This window comes from Accipiter gentilis, chromosome 10, assembly GCF_929443795.1.
Source record: "Accipiter gentilis chromosome 10, bAccGen1.1, whole genome shotgun sequence".
NCBI classification, from domain to species: Eukaryota; Metazoa; Chordata; class Aves; order Accipitriformes; family Accipitridae; genus Astur; species Astur gentilis.
In genome coordinates, this window is record NC_064889.1 from 36,486,165 (window position 1) to 36,506,201 (window position 20,037).

Genomic DNA, 20,037 nt, shown 5'->3' on the forward strand with positions numbered 1-20,037 from the left:
CCAATCTTATGGGACTTTTTGATTGACCCCATCTGTGGTCCTTAAAGATTTTTTGCCATTTTCATGAGTCTGAAGGGGTTAATCTGACTGGTCTGATCCAGTCCCAACTTTGTATGTGCTCTCTAACTTCTTACTAGGCTTGTGTTTGGGTGCAGTGTTTTTGGCTTCTGATCCAAAATACTGCATTTTGCTTCAGAAGTTGCCTTCCAGGGCTGGCCAGCTGGCTGAGCTCCAGTACAGTAATCAAACTGGGTAGGTTGCTCCATTTAGTTCCAGTTGTGAGGGCCGGGCAGTTTTGTAAAAACCCTTTGGGGCTGCATTGGGGGGAAAAAGGACCCATGAACAAGCTGTTTTAATTTGCTCCTGGAGGCTTAGCTAACAGATGTTGGCTGGGTCCCTGCTTTGGGGGCTCTTTATTGCATATTCATGAGCTGACCATTTTAGCCATTTCCAATGCAGGAAGGACATATATCTACATTTTGTTTGCAGTATTAGGAATATAAAAGGTTGCCTACATGACTGAATGTGAAAATGGATTGGGGTTTATTATCTCAAGTTCTAAGTTTCTTCTGAAGCCCTTCTGTGTTCTGTCTGCATCTGCTCAGTAGTTGCCCACAGTTCCCTAGTTTCTCTAGCAATTGCTGTTTTCCAAGGTAGAGTCACCACGGTATGCAGTGGGGAGAAATGGCAGTCTAAATTAAGAGGCTCTCACAGACTTGGAAGATGATAATTTGTCTGTAACAAAACTCCTCATTAGAATGCTGTTAATTTCCTTTCTGTGACAATTATAGCACAGCACTAGCTCATATGTGCAATGTGCAGAGATATTTCCCTGAAAAAAAGTATCATTACCACTACTGAAAAACATTCCTTAGAGGAGAAAAATGAACTTGTAGTTTTGCAGCAGTTTTCCAGTTTAGTGGGAGTTTGGTGTTAAGGTAAGGTTTTGGGGGTTCTCCCTGTTGTTTATTGCATTTATGTTAGACTTCATGGTTAGCATTTTCCCACTAGCATCTGGAATCAGAGGCGATACAGAGCTCTTGACATGGCAGTCCCCAACTGTGTGGAACTTGTTACCCCTGAAATTCAGCTCATTTATTCTCTCTTTACTTTAAAAACTCGCTTCCCTCCTCCCTACAGACATCTTTAAATGACTGCTGTTTCTTTCTGTTGGCATAGCATATTTTTGCTTATCCATCTGTTTTGAAGTTTTGATGAGGTTTAGTTTTTTAATCAAAAAGAGATTGTTTTTATAATAGCTGTTTAGTGCCTGGAATGTTTTGGCAGGAGTGGTGTTCTATGAGTAAAGTGGGTTAGTGCTTCTCAAAAGTGCTGTATTTGGTAGCCTGTTCTTATGCTTTGGGAGAGCAGGCTGGGCAGGCTCTAGACAAGCAAGAAGTGGATGCTGTGCTGCAGGAATCACCTTTAAACCTGCAGAAGGTCTGCTCTGTTTAACCAATGATGACAGTTTTGGTCATTAAGGGGAGAGAAGCCCTTTTGTTCATCTGTTGCACTGGAGACTCCTGAAGAGCTTTTATTCTGTTGTCCTTTTCCCACCTGAATGCCAAGGTAGAAAAGTTCTGCTCTTCAGATCCAAGTGTCCTGGGTTTACTTCTTGCACCTACTTTAAAAGTTTAGTTAAAAATCTTCAAAATACTGTAAGGGACATTTCTTTTAAAAGTATCTTTTGGCTAGGACTGTGATCAGCTGGGCTCAGAACCATGAACAGAGGGAAGTTTTTTACCTTAGCAGTCCTTGAAGGTAACAGATTCCTTTCTAATGTTTGTTCAGGATGGGGCAGCTGGGCAGTACTACAGGATAAGGTTATCATCTTAACTCATTTGTTCTCTATATATGGGTCATTTGCAGGACTGAGTTCTCCTGTTGTTCTTTCCAAGGAATCAGATCAGGTGACAGAGGGGATCATTCCCTTTACTTGACCTTGCTGAGCTGTGTGGGATGATATTTTAGCCCTTGGCCCTGACCTTAAATTAGTGCCAGCCATGCAGGATGCTGAGATGTGGAAACCTGCTGTTCCCTGGAGGCTGTAGGTAGGTGTAGCTCATGTGGGCATATGGAAAGAACTTGGCACTGTTCCCTTTTTCCTGCAGAAAAATCTTTTAGTAACTAAGAAGCTAGGACCCAGTGGCTAAGAGCACTGGCCTGTGTGGTTTTTTGTCACTGTGTGGGACAAATCTGATCCAGATCAAAAGTAATACGCAGTATGGAGTTCATGGGAGAGACAATCTCTGCTGTATGCTCTGCTACTGCTAGATGGAAGATCCCATTGTTGTTCCAGAGATACTCTATCTGGATTTTTTTTTTTTTTCTTTTCTTTGTTGTTCATTTTTTAAACAAATTTGTAGAAAAAAGAGGGACTTCTAGCATGGTTCTGTCCTTGTGGCTAAGGTGTGTCTGATCTGGTATTGGAGCTCTTGCATCAAGAAAACGCAGCCTGCGGTGCTGGACCGTCTCTGCTCTGACTCTAGGCTCTCTCTAGCTTTGGCTGTCGGTGCAGCAGAAAGCAGAGGCACTGGCACCATGTGGATCAGCCCGGCTCGGCTTGCCCTTCCCCCTTGTCCAACCTGCTATTTCTGTACTTGATTGGAAGAAGCTAAAACTGCTGGATTTTTGCCTTCAGTCAAGGCATTCCTCAACTTCCTAATCCAGGCTCCAGATGGTTAAGATACCCATCTTGACATAGAGGAACAAATAATTGTGGTAAAAAACTTAACCCCCCATACCAGCCCCTAACCGTGAGACTCTCGGGGGACACAGAAGTTAGCTTCAGAAACCCCAAATGACCCGCCACCTCTTGCCACCTGCCCGCACTCGCTCAGCGAGACCCAAGAGCGTCACGACCTCCGTGGCAGGCACCCGAGAGCGGGCTCGGAGGGGAAGAGGGCGGCAAGAAAGGGCTGAGACCTGCCGGGCCCTGCCGCAGGGGCTTGCCCGCTGCCGAACCTCCGCGGTTCGCTCCCCGGGAGGGGGGGGGAAAGGCGGTGCCCGGGCGGGCCACGCCGCCTTCCCCCGGCCGCGGGTGACCCGCGTCTCCCCTCGTCGCCGCTCAGCCCGCATCCCTCGGACGTGCTGCAGCTCCGGGCTCTGCCTCCGAGACCACCACCACCACCACCACCCCTTCCCGAGAGACCCGCAGCTCCCCCGCGCCGGGAAGGCCAGGCCGTCCCGCCCCCGGGCCGGCATGGCTCGGGGGAGGCGCACGGCCAGTGCCCCGGGCTGGGGGGCTGGGGACACCGCCCGGCCGCAGGCAGGGGCGGGCAGCGGGAGGAGGCGAGCTGTCCGAGCCGGCGCGGGGAGGGGTCACCTGCCCCGTCCGGAGCCGGTGGGCCGGGATGCCGCCCGCTAGCGCTGCCCGCGCTAATTGGATGTTCCCTGGATGGAGGATTTCCTCCCCTCCCGGCTGCGGGAGTCATGAAGGCAGGCTCGGCTGCGCTTGAAAGTTTGCCAAGCAGCAGCAGCTAGGTTTAATTTCTTTAAGGATCTGAGGAGAAGGGAGGGGAAGGAGGGGGGGGGGGGGCGGGGGCTGGAGGGGGACCGTTTCCAAGCATGGGAGACAGGCTGCCGGAGCCTCACGCCAGCTCTTCCCCTGCTGTGGCTGCCAGCTCAGAGGCGGAAGAAATCGAGGTGCTGGACTCCGAGGATGTCCTACCTATGGCCGCAGAGGATGTAAGTTTCCTTTGCTCGGTGTCTTCCCTCCTTTCCCCCGGGGCCGGGTTAATCGGCTCAAGCTATTTATAGATGAAGTCCGGGATGGGGGGAGGAATGGGGCTGATGACCCTCTGGGGCGAGGGAAACCCGCCGTGTCCCCCCCCCACCCGCCTTGCGCGCCCCTCGCCGCCGGGTGTCTGCGGGCTCCGGCAGCCGCCGGGCTGTCTCCGTCCCTGGGGCCGCAGTTCCCTTCTCCTCCCAGCCCCAGCCCGGAAAGCCCCGGCGGCAGCGGCCCGGACAGGCTGCCGGTCCGCTCGGTGTCCGTGCCCGCAGCCGCGCCGCCGGGGAGATGCTGGCTCACGGCGAGCTGCAAGCCGGGCGGGCAGGGGCAGCGGGGCTGCGCACAGAGGCGTCTCTGGAGGCTGAAAAGGGGCTGACGCCTTGGCTTGAGGGGCTTCCCGGGGACAGAGAGCTTCTCCAGAGTCCCAGCCACTCGGAGCGTGACAGATATCTCTTCCAGCCCCCGAGCAACAAACAGCCGAGGAAGTTTTTTTCCCCGGCTCGGCTCGGCAGGGCTGATAGCTCCTCTCCACCCTCTGAGCTGTGATTGCACCTGAGGGTGGGATAACTTGGCACCGGGTCTCAGCCTCTGCTCATCCAGCCTAGAAGGACACCAAGTGGTCCTGCGTGCTTCGAATCTGCTCCTGCCAGGCTGAGCAGCAAAGCCTGCAGAGCTGTGGCGGTAGTTCTGCATCTACCGGTCCCGGAGGCAGGAGCTCGCTGTGCACCTGTCCTGGGAAGGAGTGAACGTGAGCAAATCCTGCATGCCTGGTGCATCCCAGGGCTGCTCGCAGTCCTCCTTCCCAGCAAACTCTGCTGGGATGAGGACTGTGCAAAGTGTCTGCTCAGTCTGCAGAGGTAAGCACAGGGTCTGTTCCTGCCTGTGGAGGCATGAAGCAGCGATATAAACGTCTCTCTGAAGTGGGCTTTGTCTCAGGTCTTGCACCGATGTGAAAGGGACACTTGTGAACTAAGCCTCCAGCAGTGGCACATCGCCTTTCCCCTCTACTTTTATGACACTGCTGGAGGAGCCCGTCTAGGGCTGTTTAGGGGCAGTGTCTGCTCCTCGTCCCCCAGCCCTTCTGAATCACCTCGAAGTCGGTTGCTGTTGGATTTTCCTCCCAGAGGGTAGCAGAGGAAGTGCAGTTGCCTGGTAGAGCTGCATTCCCCAGGCTGTATTCCTGAGCACTGTACAGTCAGGAGGAACCGTGTGATGCAGTTTGACCTCTGCTACAAGACTGCCAGCCAGTCCTAAGAGGAGCATGCCTCACCCATGAGGGCCATGTGTAGCTTTCACTCGGAAAGGGTGGCTTTCCAGGAGCTTTCACAGTCCAGGTTGCCAAATCCCGGTGCTTGCTTACCTCAGACTGTGACCTTTTCCTCCCTGACAAATTTTGTGCTTGTCTGGATGGTCTACAAGAAAGATTTTCTATTGTGTTACACATGGGCCCCTTGGAGTTACTCTAGCCTCTACACGAATGCAGCCATTAGCAGTTCACTCCTGCCAGGAGCCCAAGGCACGCTGAAGTGCTGAGTGCCTGGCAGGATTGGGCTCTTGAGATAGGAGACGGACCATGAGCTTTCCTTGGTGAAATCTAGATTCTCATCCTAGTTCCGCTACTGACTTGCTGCTTGACCTTGAGGTAGGACAGCTTGGGTCTGATCCAGCTCGCAGTGTCTTGCTGTTACTTATGCTGGGATCTGCATTGTTACTTGACTCTGGTACCTTGTTTTCTGCAATCAACAAAACGGAGCTAGAGCCTGCAGTTGCATTGGTTATGGGAAGCTGCTGAGACCTGGCAATAGATTATGTGACAGAAGCCTGAGGTATCGTATATCATCTGCAAGTCGGAAAGGCAGGAAGTGGTGTAAATGCCCTCCTCCTCCTCAGCCAAGATTTCCTGCTGAAACAAGCAGGCTGCAGAGCATCATCTCTGAAAATTCAAACTGCTCTGTGCTAGGACCATGGCCCCCCCTGAGACCTAACTGGGGTTTGATTTTCTGTTGTTATTATTACATTTGAGAGCTTGATGTAAGCTGTCTGGCTTGGACAGCAAGAACTGACACAAGGTCAGTTCTTTATGTGTTATTAACCACAAAAATATTACGTAGTGGAGGTTTGGCTGTCACAGCCTTGACAGTGTATAACAGCTCAGCTGTGATGTCATTACAGCTCTCAGAGCAGCGTTCCACAAAGCCAGGATTCAGGCAGTCCCAAAACGTTCTGTTTAAAGTGCCAGGCTGATTTATGATGATAAATGGGAGTTTATAAATGGATAGAGGCATGGAGAGGAGGGGAGCCAACAACTTAACTGATTAAATGGAATTCAGTGGCCTGATATCCCACTGTCTCTCCAGTCAATTCTGCTTTAGATCTGCCTACCATGTGAAAGGAAATGTTCTTCCAGGACTAGTTAAGACTCTCACCAGAGCTCTGCTTTGCATATAGCACAGTGAGGACATTTGCTTCTATGAGTCTGATGTTTGTTATTTTACTCATTTTGCTTTTCTGGGAAGGTGAATGAAGCAGAAACAGTGTTGTGCTGAACAGCGCTTCAGATAGGAGAGCTGGAAATGTGCAAGGTTTTTTCTGGGGATCCCAAGCCGGTGGTTACCCCACTGTTGCCCCATGGAAGTTGTTCTCTTCTCAGCTGGCCCCCCAAATCCAGGAGAGATGAGAGAGTGCCTTAAACAATTTATTAGGAATTTCCTCTGTTCTGTGGGACAGTGAGGCAGCAAGCCAGGGTCAGGGAGGTGCCTTGACGTCAGTCTTTCTATGAAGCATAAATCAGAGGCAGTCACCAGCTTGTTTTTTCTGTTCCAAAGTGACAAGGACTTGTGGAGTGTTCACATGGTCATCAGTATTGAAGTGGAGCTTCCTCCTATACAGAGCTTTTAAGGCAGATCTTCTAGAATGAAAGTTGTGGGGTAAATCCCTGTAATGGGCTCCCTCCAGCCTTCCACCCTCCCACCTTGCGTGAGAGGAATTACCCGTTTTTCAGATGCGGACGTGTGAGGCTCAAAGAACTGATGGGTTATCGAAGACCTTGGAGCAAGTCCCTGCCAGATTTAGGAGCAGGTAGCAGACAAGCCTCTGACAACCTGCAAGGCAGTCTATGGGTCAGTGTTGGGCCACAGGATCTCAGAAAGTGATCTGAAAAACCATTGCTAATTCCTCCCTCCCCTCAGTATACACCAAGCTTTCTTGATCCCTGTGAGTAAAAAAGCCTTTTATTCCTTGCTTGCCTGCAAGAAGACAAAGCGGGAAAAAACAGAATTAACACATGAATGTTCTGAGTTCATCCTAATTTGGATTTGTAAATGAAAACTGTCCTCCCTGTGGTTGGTAGCTTCCCCTTGCCTCCTCCCCCGGAAGGGTAGGTGATTCTGGGATGAAGAAGGATGTTGGAAATGGCACTAAATCATTTGGTTATTTCTTTGTTAGAATATACTTCTACAGTTTACTGCATATTAGTGTCGTTGCTCTTATACCTTCTTTTTCTTTTTTCCTCCCTTATGCATTGCCTCTCAGCACTGGAAAGCCCTATTTGATCAGGTATGTGAACAACTGATATATTGTCTCTGTCTTGTGAGCAAATCGTCTAACCTCCAGTTAATTTCCTCTGTACTAGATTTTCCCTGCATTTAAAATACAGCCTAGGAATAATGTGCTCCATGCTCCCAGTTCCCACGATGCTGGTGTGCAAGTCATAATTATCACTACTGCTTTGGGCCTTTCTCTCAATTCCTCTTCAGAGTAGCCAGGGACAGAAGCAGGCCCAGCCTGGCCATCCCTGCTAGCACAGAGGCTGAGCCGAGGTGCTGCAGCAGGTGCTCTGTTTGCTGCCAGTTGTGCTGTCCTTGCTCTGTGGATTAAAGGATCTTCTACTCTTTGAGGCAGGCAAACTATGACCTGTAAAACCAGCACTGTATTTTTTGAAATGGCTCCCCAGCTGCTAAACTAACTTCTGCGGGGTTACATCCTCCAGGGGAGGACCTGCTTCTTTAAACTGTCACAGAATTAGCAAAGTATCTGCTTCTGTACCAAAGACTATGATTTTATCAGGTAAATGCCTTGTGGGTCAGATCTGTAGCTGGCTGAAATCAGCGCAGCTCTGTAAAGCTCTGAGTTACTGCTGCTGAGAATTTGGGTTGTGGATTCCAGTTTGTAAATTATGCTTTTAGCTGCTTTAACTGACATGTTTGCTTTGTGGTATTCCTTCCATCTGCCAGGTTGAAATGTGAAGCAGCTATAAACTGAAGGATTTTTCTAGGGTTGACTTGCTTTTAAACTGCAGCGCTCTCTTGATATCATAAACTTTTGTGCTGTTGTGTGTGCGTGTAAATGTCACCTTCTGTAAGGGAGCTCACTCTGATGCTGGCATCGTCCTGGCAATACTAAAGTTTGGATGGGATTTTGTCCCTGCTTTATGAGGCGATAATCTTGCTTCTGTGTCTGGCTGAACTGCAAAGCCAAAAGCTGTGGTGCAGTCTCCGGGAAAGGATGTCCTTGGTACCCTGGGGGTCCTGTTATCATTCAGCTAATAACTGGACTGCCTGTTCTGATGAGTGCTCATTCATACCCAGTTAGCTGTGACCGACTGCTAACCCACGTGTCTGGACTGCAGTACATTTGTTGTCATACAGTCAAGCAAGCTGGCAGTTGGGAATTAGATTACTATAATTGTTGATCACACCTAAATTGTGTAGTGTATTTGAATTTGCTGGGGCTCATAGGGTATGCTGCCACTCAAAAGGTGGATGCAAGATAAATTGCTTGTGGTCTGGGCTGAATGTTTCAGCCACTTTGAATTCTCCCCTGTCTCAAACGTTGGCCTTAATTTGGAGTCTGATTCTACAAGCATCCTTTGAAGTCACTGAACACTTGTGGGATGGGGCTCTTGGCTGGAAGCTACCTCGGGCTCAAAGAGAGGAATCTGTAATTTCCCACTGGACTTGCTTGAATAGTAGATAGGGGTTTTTTTCCATCTTTTTTTCTTTCTAAGGGAGGGGAGAGTTTGACTGTTAGATTTACAGAACATTACCCCAGTATCAAGGGAATGGGCTGTAAAGACAGACCTTCAATAATTAGCTATATTTCAATTAAGGCTGCAGCTGAAATTTGAGCCTTGCCTGTAAGGCTTTATTATCAAAGAGAATGCAACCTGTGACAACTAGTCGTAAGTCCTGAATAAATCAATAACGTCCTTGTTGCCTGTGGGCAAAGCGAAGGAGCTGACGTCTTCCTTGAGCGTTATATCAGCAATACAATGCAATTAGCCCTGCAGTGAATTGCAAGATGCTGTTTGTTACGGAACAAGGTTGCTACTCCCAGCAGCTCTATGCTGGCAGGAGACGGTCACGTTTTGTTTAGCTCTGGTTGGCATCCACATGAAACACGAGGATAGTCTTAATAACTAAAGAAAGCCTGTGTGTTGAAACTTGGAACAGTTGCAGCCCTCCCTGGGAGATATGACCTGGCCTGATGGGTACTTGGAGTGGAAATGGGTGGCCGAGGATTCATGTGCCCTGTGCTTTTGTGACTCATGGGCTGGGACTGAAGTTTAATACCCACCGTCTCAGCTGAGACACGTGCGCCTCTGCGTTCACCACCTACCAGGAGAGCAGCAGAGCAGGAGAAGGGCTCTGGAGAAAGTGTTAGAGCAGCTGGAAATTCACAGGCTGGGAGTCTGCAAGTCTCATGTGTCTGGGGTGATGGAGTATGACAGCAAACAATGAAAGGGAGGGGTCAGCACTCCCCCCCCCCCCCCTTGCCTTTGAGGGGGGAAGAAATTATTATTAATGCTTTTTTTTTTTCTTGTGGGCAGATTTTTTTTTAAAAAAATTTATTTAGGTTTACTGACAAAAAAGCAGGTTTCTATTTAGACATACAAAATTAAAGGGTTTGGTTTTTTTTATGACTCCCCCCCAACACCTTAAATTAAAAATTCAAAACTTCTTGATGAAAATTGCTGCTCAGCCATAAGGCCGTGCTTTTTGCTTGTTTATTTTTGGGGAGAGGAGTGACTGACAATGCTTTCTGGGGGAATTTTTTATTTGTTTTGATCCAGCTCTAATCTGTTACACTGGGAACTGTCAGTGACTCAAGCCAGTATCTCCAGCCACTTGCAGATTGCTTCTTTTTAAGGAGTAAAAGAACTCAAATTTGGCAAAAAGGCAGATCCAGAACTGCTTCCTAGGCTTTGAGGTTCAGAGAAGCCCCTTCCAGGGCAAAATCCTGGCTACACTGAAGCAGGTACCAAAATTCCTCCTACATTTTGTGGGGTCAGCACTTCACCCAAGAGTTTGGGAGCAGGCACACTCATAGCTTTTCAGTGCTGCAGCCAGGCAGTTACAATACAGCTGCTACTTCATACTGTGCTTACGAGATGTGTTTTTTATTACAAGGCCATGGCCCTTGGGCAGCTCTAAGTCACTTTTATATGGGAACTTTTATAGGGATTCATACATTTATTTATTGTGCTCATAAACACCCTCCACCCCCACACACACATTAGCTCCGCATCTGCTGCCTTCTGCAGAGACTGCACTGTCGCTGAGCTCTCCATGCCATCTCTGTGTGGAATCCAAGCTCTGAGCAAAGCAAGGCATTGCCTCTCTCCATCCCTCTGCAATCACTTGAGGTTTTCTTCATTTGTTCTTCACTGACCAAAACCCCATTTTTTTGTTAATCTTCTGGTAAAGTTAAAAATGTGACAATCCCAGGAGCAGGTCCTGACAGTTTCACACTTCTCTGTGCTAATAAGATCCCTTGTTAATTGCCTTGCATGCAGACATAAATGTCTCACTGTCCTTGTTGAAGCCAAGTTGTCTGATGGCTAGAGAGTGAGTCTGCAGATGAGTCTCCTGAGGGGCTGTTCATGCTTTGCCATGTCCTTTCCAGGGCCTCGGTGCCCTTCTTTGCCTCCATGTCCCCAGTGCCCCTGCTTTAGAGATGACTGTAGCTAATCGGTATTATCCAGCCCTTGGCTGCGCTGACTGAAAGGGTCTATCTAGGAGGACAGTGTTCATTATTAGGACAGACCTGCCTTCTGAAGGTGGCTTTTAGCCTTGTTAGATACCAAGAGCTTGTATCATCTTTTCTGTTTCCCCATCCCTACGGCTGCTGAGATTTCAAGTGTGAATTAACATTATCAGCCCTCATCTCGGAGTTCTCACTTCTTCTCACCTGTACCCTGGTTTGTAGTCATGGCAACAAGCTTGTTTTAAATAGACATACACAAAACTCTCCCAAAAGACCCTCCTCACTGGCTCAGCACCTTGATCCTATTGCTTGTCAATCCAGGCTGTCTTTTTGTTGCAGCTGCTTTAGAAATCCTGGATTTCTTCCTGAGACTTGTACGTGGGTGTGATGGCAACAGATGAACAGAGTTTATGGGGAATGCAGAGAGATGCCAAGTTACCCAGTCTGTGTAGGCAGCTAATGGAAAACTTGAGCTCAGAAACAAGCCTGAAGAGATATCCTGGACCAGAGGTGCACTTACCAGGAAGAGTTCAGTTGCTGACACTACCAGCAGTGGGTGCAGCTGAACCTGCTCTGCCATGCTCATAAAGCATTAAAATATGCTTGAAAATATGCTGACTTTGCAGCTTCTTAAATCCAGGGCTGGTTCCTGCATGGCTGAAATTGCAAAGCAATCCATAAAATCAGGCCAGCTATTATCATGGTTGGCGGTAACCGAGAAAGGGAATTATTTTGTACTCAGTGGTCTTTTATGTTAACTGTGTCCCTTTTCTCTGGATAGCCTTTAACACAGGCAGAACGAGCTATTTCCCACAGTGTAAAAGAAATTCCAGTTTGTTTACTGGGGCACTGTTGAGCTAAACATCCTACTTCACTTTGAAAAGTTTCCCTGACTATCGTTGCTGGCTAACCCCTGCCGACTGTGGCTGGAAAACCTCACCAGGCAGGTGTCTCTGAGCTCTGGGCAGTGGTTTATGCCTGGAGATTTTACCACTTTCTCTGACAAATTGCGTGTGTCTTACCGCTGGTTTTTGTGGGTCACTGGGAGCAGGAGGAACAGAAACTGCAAGACGAGGAACAAGGAATGATGGCAGTGAGAGCAGCAGTACAGACAGGGGGGTTGAACACAGGGTTGTATGCAACCTTTAAGCCCTTGCCTAAATTTTGGACTGTCACTGCCTTTTTAGAGTAGTGTTCGTCAGGACATATGTCCGCATTTAAGTGGAGTGGTGCTGCAAAGAGGAGTTTATAGGAACTGGAATTAGGGACTTGTACTTCATCTCCTAACGTGAACTGGAGAATTAGAGCTACTGGTGGGAATACTGTCCATGGTGATGACAGATTAGCAACCAGGCCCTAAAACCAGGGTCTGCCTTGTCTGCTATATTAGATGCTTCTGTGAGCCTGACAAAAAATTTGCCCCCTTCTCCCCCCTCCACCAATCTGTGCATTGTAAAGGGGAAAGACACTTTAAAAGCTACAAGGGTCTCTCGGCAATGCACAGAGGGGGTTCTGCATCTGCCCCACGCCTCAAAGTCTAATCTCATTTACAGTTTTCAGCGTGGGCTGCTGGAGTAGATGAAAGGCAGAGGACAAGGAGGGAGAATAGATTAGTCTCGAGCGGAGGGCACTGGGAGTGCACCTGCCTCTGCCCCGCTACCTTGAGGAGGGGCGGCGATAGCAGCTGGGCATGTGTCATCTGCTGCTCTTTGAGGCGCCCAGCCATGGAGCACACGATTAATCACTCAAGGGGCTGGGCTTTTGTGAGCGATAAAGCCCTGGGATTTAGGCAGGGCTCTCGGGCCTTTTTTTCTGAGCAGCGCCATCACTTTACATTTCTCAAGTGGCGTTTTGGTCGCAGGGAGCTGCTGTCTGTGGCCACAATGCTTCCCTTTCTCCTCCCCCCCCCAAACTGGGCTGACCTTTGTCATGCAGCATTAACCCTTTGACTCCTCCACTTTGGGTTATGGAGTTGGGGAAAAAAAAAAAGAGTCCCTTCAAATTCATTGCCCTGTGGACAGACTTGAAGGGAAGAATGGCCTGGTAAGAGAGGATCTGGTTTTGCTGAAGGAGATTGGTTTGCTGTTGCTGTCTGGATTATCAACCCCTCACTGCCTTCTGCCAGAGGTTCTATTGAATACAGCAGCCCCTGGGAAAGAGGGGAGGGGAATTTATCCTTCCTTCAGTCAAAGAGGGAAACTGAGGCATTGAGCAGAAAATAGATGTCTGAGAGACTATTCCCTCCGCAGGGTAATGTCTTGTCTTTTACCATGCCTGGATTAGCCTGTGTCTGTCCCCAGTGTTGTTACAGTGGATGGCAATCTCCCAGCACTTCAAGGCTTATACCCAGATTTGGCTTTTAGCCACGATACCCTGGAGTGATGGCTCAGCATGAAAAAGCTACATGGAGGTCATTAACGATCTTCCCGCCTCTTGCAGGATGAACAGCAGAAATTCCCCAAGTTCTTCCTTAATCTTCTAATACCTCTGTACACTGAACACCAGCCAACCCTTAAGCTGGATGCGGGTCTCTGGGATTGTCTGTATTTACACCTTCCCTGCAGCATGAATGATTTGTGGTCCGCTATCCCATTTCCCCTTTCCCCGGCTATTTGGTTATTCCTCTGTCCAATCCCACCAGCCTATGCACAGACTGTTGGCTTTGCCTAGTGCAGAAAGTTGGGAGTGGAAGCCATCCATATGAACTAGACATCAGCAGTGTAGCAAACACAGCAATATTAAGCTTGTGCTGGTAGAAGTAGGCATCTCCTGAAATGTTGCAAGGAGTCATAACACACACCGAAAAGCACATGGAGGCTGAGTCAGTCTTACACAGCTCGTGAGTTATTGGCAGCTTGATGTCTCTAGATTTGTAAAAGCCTCAGGAGGCTTCCTACTCATTACACATTTGTGTACCTTCCATGTCTGATCTGCCTGGAAACCTGCACGTTAGAGTGCAGCGTCCAAGAGGGATGGCAAGCTGCATTGAGAGCGTTGTATCTCTCTGCTGCCTCCTGATCCCAGCTGCAGTGGGAGGCTTTGGTAGCGTATGCTCTGCCATTTCAGCTGAATGACCAGGATGGTTTTTAGGCACATAGATCCTTGCTAATGCATTGTTCTCAAATCCTGTCTTGCACATAGAAAATCACTGAAGCAATAAAAACATTTAAGCCTACATGTTTAAAAAGAAAGGGGGAAAAAAAGCCGTAAACAGAGTGGATTGATGCTGTTCTGCAAATCAGCTGGTGCATTGTGCTCTGTGGCTGTGTGCTCTGTTATGACAGAGAAGGGGAAGAGATCATCCTGTCTCCAAAGGAATAAACCAGCTGCTTAGCGAGTGGAAACAGTTTGGAAGTGCTTTGCTACACCATCATGACCATCATGACTTATGCCTGTAACACTTACAGGGCTTTTAAAGTTACTCTTTACCAGACCTGGAAAGCAAGTGTTTCTCTTCTGCGATAGGAAGTATGATGTTCCCGTTGCCTTCCGGTATTTGCAGTCAGTGCAAATGTACTGGGGCACATTTGCAAATTAAATGCAGCAGTGGGCGTGTTTGAGTTTGACAGCAGCCAAGGAAGCCGTGATCTCTTTCTGCCTCCTCACTAGGCGTTGTACAATGTGTTGGTCTGAAAGCAGCTTGGTACCAACACTCCACGAGACAAAGTTGATGGGGTTCAGATGATGACCTGTTTTCCTGCACCATTGTATGTACAGGGTGCTGAGGAAAGCTGATCTCTGAATGCTCTGGATTTTTATGTGAGTCAAACCTTGCACTGTTTGCCTGTTCAGGCTGTAGCACTTGGGACAGTTACTTCTTTCCCTCTCCTCTCCCAGTCTCCTGAGTGGTGGCATCCCCCCTGATTCAGCTGCTAATGATGATGCTGGGGATATTCTATCACCAGAGACAATGTGTTTTGGTGAAATGTGTAGTGAAAGTCCTGAATGTTTGTGATTATACCAAGTCTCATTTGGACCTTGAATTCCTTCAACTTTAAAACTAAAACCCCTAAAACCCCAGCACTAGCAAGACACAGTGGATGTATGTATTCTTAGTATATGTTCCTGTTGCTTAGGAGCAGCTGTCTGCAGTGACCCTGTGTTGCTAGTGAGAAGAGTAACGATGTGTGAAACTAATGTTAAACAAGCAAGATCAATCTTACCCCTAGGAACTGTTCTTCATGTTCTTTGATACTTGACGTACTCTGTAAGTAGCATATACTCTGGAGTTTCCTGGGTTGCATAAGGAAAAAATAAATGAGGTTGCTGAAGGCAAAGCCGTTTGTGACTATCATCAAACCTCTGGTCTCATGTACTTCTTCAGGGCAGTGTTCCCTGAGGAAGCATCTCTTTGCCTCTGTGATCCTTCACGATTAGGTACTAGTGATGATGGAGACCCTGCTTTGTGTAGCGTACTTGTTTGTGATGTACGATTGTAGTGGAAGTGCTTGTTGATGACAGCCTACAGCCAGCAAGACATAGCCAAGCTTACCTCTCAGCAGAGAAATGATCGATATTTTAAAAGGTGAAAAATGGAAAGTTTCACAAAAACTGGTGGAGGACTTGATCCTGTGTGCTCTGACTTGGTCTAGCAAAGCACTTGAAGCACAAGTGTGACAATTGTCCTGGACCCATTATATGTCTAACATCAACTGTATATTTTGCTGGGGCTGGTACCAGAACGGTGTGTGCCCTAAGGGATTTGGAGAGCAAAGTGGGTTTTCAGTTCTGCCCCTTGGCTCTGAAACAGAGCCAGATGCTCGTTTCCCTCTGCTGGCTTCCTGCCACTCTTCCACGTTTACTTACCCTCCCACTGAGAAATAATGGGAAGTGGGCCTTAAGCATCTTTCCTCACTGCAGGCAGTGGCCTCCATGGAAGGATGTTGCTTTTTAGCCTTGTTGTTTGCACTGGGGAGGAAAATGAAAGTGTTTAATGTGGTTCCTTCTTCCATTTGAACTGCTGCCTCTTGCCTCAGCTACTCCCTCTTGGTTGCTCATAGAAGAGTTGCTTTTGCACGGTGTTGTTATCACTGGATTTGTCTCTGGGTTGTTCTCCTCCCTGTCAGCGGGGAAGGCACAAACATTTTTCCTTTATGTGTCCGCTGACAATAGTATTTGGGTTTTGGAGAAATGTTTATTTTGCATTGATTTGTGCATTTAGGCAGCCCCTTTGGGGTGACTCCTGTGAAGAGCATGGGAGATGGTCCTGCTGCTGCTGTCTTTGGTCACTGAGCTGTGCCTGGAGACCATGGCTGGAGGAATAACTTACTTCCGACCTAAATTAAGTGTCTGAAGAATCTTTATTGAGCTGCATGTTTGCTTTATCACACTAAAACTTGCCAGCCCTGGGAACTGTTTGGGGATGTCTTGTGCATATGTGTATATGTGCAGGATGGCTCTTGTGCCTTTAGCATGTTAAATATTCTGCTGTTGTCTCCTCTAGAGCTCTATGAACTAGAGTGTATGTTGGCTTTTTTAGAGGATTCTCCAGTGTTGGGCCCCCCCGCCAGAGGTTTTTGCTGTTGCAATGCTTTTCAGTCAGTCTGTATCCCAGAGGCTGTAGTGTGCTGGCTTGCTTGTGTGCTCTTCACCTGATGGGTGCCTCCTGCCTGCATTCATTGCCTTCTATAGCATTTGGAGAGGCCAAATCCATGTCTTTTTACAAATGGGTGTATGGCCGGTTTATCTCCCTGTCAGGTGCGACAGGAAACAGCTTTTGTGGTAGAGCAGCAGCATAGCTTCATAGTTGTATGTGAGAGCTGAAGCTGGCTGGGGTATAAATGCTGCACATTTCCCTTCAACAAGACAGGTGTGTTGGGTGACTTCTCCCAGGGTGGTGATAGCCAAAATGTCTCCCAAAGAATTGTCATATATGTCTGAAACAGTACCTTCCAGCCTTATTCCCTCTGTGGCCCATGAGCTGAGAGCTGCTGTTGCTGCATTGATTTATGGGATCTTTTAGGATTGGTACTAGTGGCCGAGAAGAGCTGGGGCAGAAAGTCATTTGCCAGCTGCTGATTTATGGCCCTAGTAAACAGTCCTGAAAAGCACAGTGAGAATTTTCTGGACCTTATGTGGTTCCAGCTGACTGGAAGCTCCAGGCTGTTATTTGACCATGTGGAGTAATAAAACTGTAAAAACTAATTAACTTTTGGGCCCACTGCAAAACAAACTAGTTCATGCAAAAAATTACTCCATACTTGCAAGCAACAGTGACTTTATGGGCTTATAAGCCTGTATTTAATGACCAAGCATGTAGTACGATGTGTGAAGTATGTTCCTTTTGCTGACTTCTAAGGCCAAACAGAATATAACAGGCTCTACTGATCACTGAGGGTCTGAATACCAGCTTGGGATAATGTTCTCTTTCATCCTTATTAATTATGTAGCTGACGTGTGGGTGGAGGTTTGACACAAAGCTGCATTAGATGTTTTCTTGTAGTGTCTAACAGCCTGAATTACACACGCCCAACCTGAGCCGAAGCAGTTCATTCAAGGAAAGATGCTCTCTGCAGTGTGAGTGCCGTAGTCTTTCTGAGGTCATTCTCTGCTCAGCGTTCCTCCTGAGGTATAGCTGAATGAGCTCTTTCCCAGAGGGAACACCAAGGTATTTTTCTGATGTTAGCAAGCAGTCAGCCCTGCTCAGGACCTGCCTCCCGTGATGAGGATGCTCTGTGTGTGCCAGTTGTGATGGTGACATCAGAGAAGGGATGTTTCTGAGTGCCCTGGTATTGTGTTCCTTGCCAATGACAAAGCACTTACCAACATCTTATAGATGGCCCAGCCTCTGTCATCCTACACCGATTTGGACGAAGGGAGTGACTGACTGTTCTTCCCGCTTAATCAGATTACTAAGGTAACCCTGCTTCTGTCCCATCACTCCTGCATTACTCAGTAGCCCTTAATACTGCATGTTTAACTGCCTGTATTGTTAGAGTCAAAGCTGTGCCTGCTGATTCCTGTTCTCCTTTGCTAGGGTCTATCAATTTAGCTGGTGGCAAGAGCTTTGTGTAGAGCCACATGATGCCGCTTTGCTGTTCTTTTCTGATGGTAACTCATCACTCCAAAGAGCAGAGCTGGCCCTTTTGCAGAACATAGGGTGCTCTGGAGTAAGCTGTGCAGTTGTTTGCTATGTTTGAGCTGCACAGGCTTGAGCTATGGTTTCCCAGAAAGCTGCAGGCAGTGCATGGCCTCTTCTCTGCCCCTGTTGAGAAGGGAGGGCAGGAAGGTTGAATATTGTACCAGGTCCCTTTGCTGCCCCGCTACATGGCTGTGGAATGAGGGAGCCTGATCTGGATGGAGCTACCTGTTGTGGGGGGAAGATTGTGTGGTGGCCAGGTCTGTGTGACCTGGGTCATGCAGATAGAGCGTCTCATACCTTGGCAAGATACTTGTCATGATTGCTGATATAGGAGCAGTATTTGGAATTTGAAAGAGACACTATCTTAAAGGCAGGAAAACTGTGATGTGATGAGATTTTTTAAAAAATTATTTATTTATTTTGAAGTTTCCCCCCACTCTTTCTGATGGATGTGCTTGAATTGTCATGGTACTCAGCACCAGAGTACGAACTAGCATGGGTCTATCTCAAGCTTTGGTTTTCTCTGCTAAGCTAAGTATTATTGCAGAGCTATTATTTGATCTAAAATACATGTGTGTGCGTACTCACTGCTATAGAATTCTACTTTTTCACGCATCAAATCAAGTCCCTGTGGATTTTCACCTCCCTCCCAGATCTGGCAGACAGTGAAAAAGGGAGCTATTTTTAATCTGAAATGTTCTGTGTTTCAAGTCCAGACTATAAAATGTGGTTTTTCTCCTGACAAGTTTCATGGCTGATTGCTATAAAACTCCTTGTCTTTAAAGGAAGGATAAAACTTCCTACAGGAAGGGCAAAAGTTCTGATTTTTGGGCTATGGATCTTAGTTCCTTTGAGAAACTGAAAAACAGTGGCAATCACTGTCCTTGTATTAAAGAATTTACTGAGAAGGAGGAACAATTTAACAGAGGAGTCTAGGAAAGTCAAGTGTGGTAGAGTGATATCAAGAGACCCAGTTCCCCTCCAGCAGGGGGAACAATAGTCACTGGTTTAGGAATTATTTCTCTGAAACAGTATTTCTGACAACCAAAGAGATGGGCATCACTAGCAGAATGGTGCTTACACACCTTGCATCATCTTCTTGCTGTCACAACAGTTCCATCATCCCACTGGAGTCACTGCTCCATCTGTCTTCTTGAAAGGCTGGCATGTATTGTCCAGAAGAGAAGATTAATTTCTGGTCCAAGTGTTCTCCCTGCCCAGAAGAAATGGGTATAGAAAAAGTTTCTTCCTCTCCACACTGTGCTGTTCTGTGCCCAAGCCCAGTCTGATGGGTCAAAGGGGAAGTCACCTTCCAGGGCAGGTCCATCCTTCTGTGCTGACTGTCCTGTACCCAGGGGTGTAATGATGGGGATAGCAAGTCATTACCACGAAAGTGCAGATGCTTGTCTAAGCAGTAAGGGCTGAGACCTCTGGCTTCTTTTTGCCCTAAAGGGAGGAGGAGGGAGGGAGGCAGAACAGATCTGGTGGTACAGGAAAGCTTGAGTTGGGGAAAGTAGCATGCCCGGTTTTGCAAGGTAGCTTTAGGTCAGCACTTAAGGGTAGGCGGTAGGCTGGATGACTTGGGTGTGACAGGAGCAGTGTTCCCTAGTCAGTGCTGAACCCTGTCCCCCCAGCACTGGTGGAACTGCTTCAGTGCAATCCCCGGCTCAGCTTTCTTCTGGCTCCCACTGCTGAAGGGGCTAATCGTGACAGTCCAAGTGGTCTCTGTGCTGGTGGCCCCTTGAGCTGGGACAGCCCTCACCTGCCCTGCTGCAGCCTTGGTAAGCACAGAATTGCAGCTAATGAAACACAAGGTAAGAAAAGCTCCCTGTAATTGTATGGGCAGAATTTTTCCTTGCTGAGTAAATTTCCGTCCTAGTTACTAACCTGGCAGCACCCTGCAGACGTAGCCTTGGTCTTTGCTGTAAGGACTGTCTAACACAGGCAATGGGTAACAGCATCCTGGCACCTGATAAGGCTTAATGGGACAGCCAAGCTCTGAGTCCAGCAGAATACCCTCAGTACTGCCCTGCAGTATGCTCCTCTCTTTTCTGCCTGATGCAGCAGGGGAGCAGCACTTGTCTCCTGGGGCTAGCTAGATCATTGGTGTTTCTGCCTGGCCTTCGTCTCACTGGTGTTGCTCACCAGATATGTCACTAAGCAGCAGCAGAGAGAGACCCAGTGGCTCAGATCTGATTAACCTCTACAACTTTATCCTGTGTCTTAATTGGATTAGCTGCAG

At 48.0% G+C, this 20,037-nt stretch overlaps 1 protein-coding gene across 2 annotated transcripts in view; it reads left to right on the top strand.

Annotated features, from left to right (window-relative positions):
- The first annotated feature begins 3,567 nt into the window (after nt 1–3,567).
- The window catches only part of RHBDL3 (rhomboid like 3), a 70,137-nt gene continuing 53,667 nt past the window's right edge, over nt 3,568–20,037 (top strand). For both annotated transcript variants that reach the window (XM_049811675.1, XM_049811676.1), the window contains exons 1-2: nt 3,568–3,687; nt 7,262–7,285. In XM_049811675.1, the coding sequence (XP_049667632.1) occupies nt 3,568–3,687; nt 7,262–7,285 (144 nt within the window). The remainder of the gene's footprint in view (nt 3,688–7,261; nt 7,286–20,037) is intronic.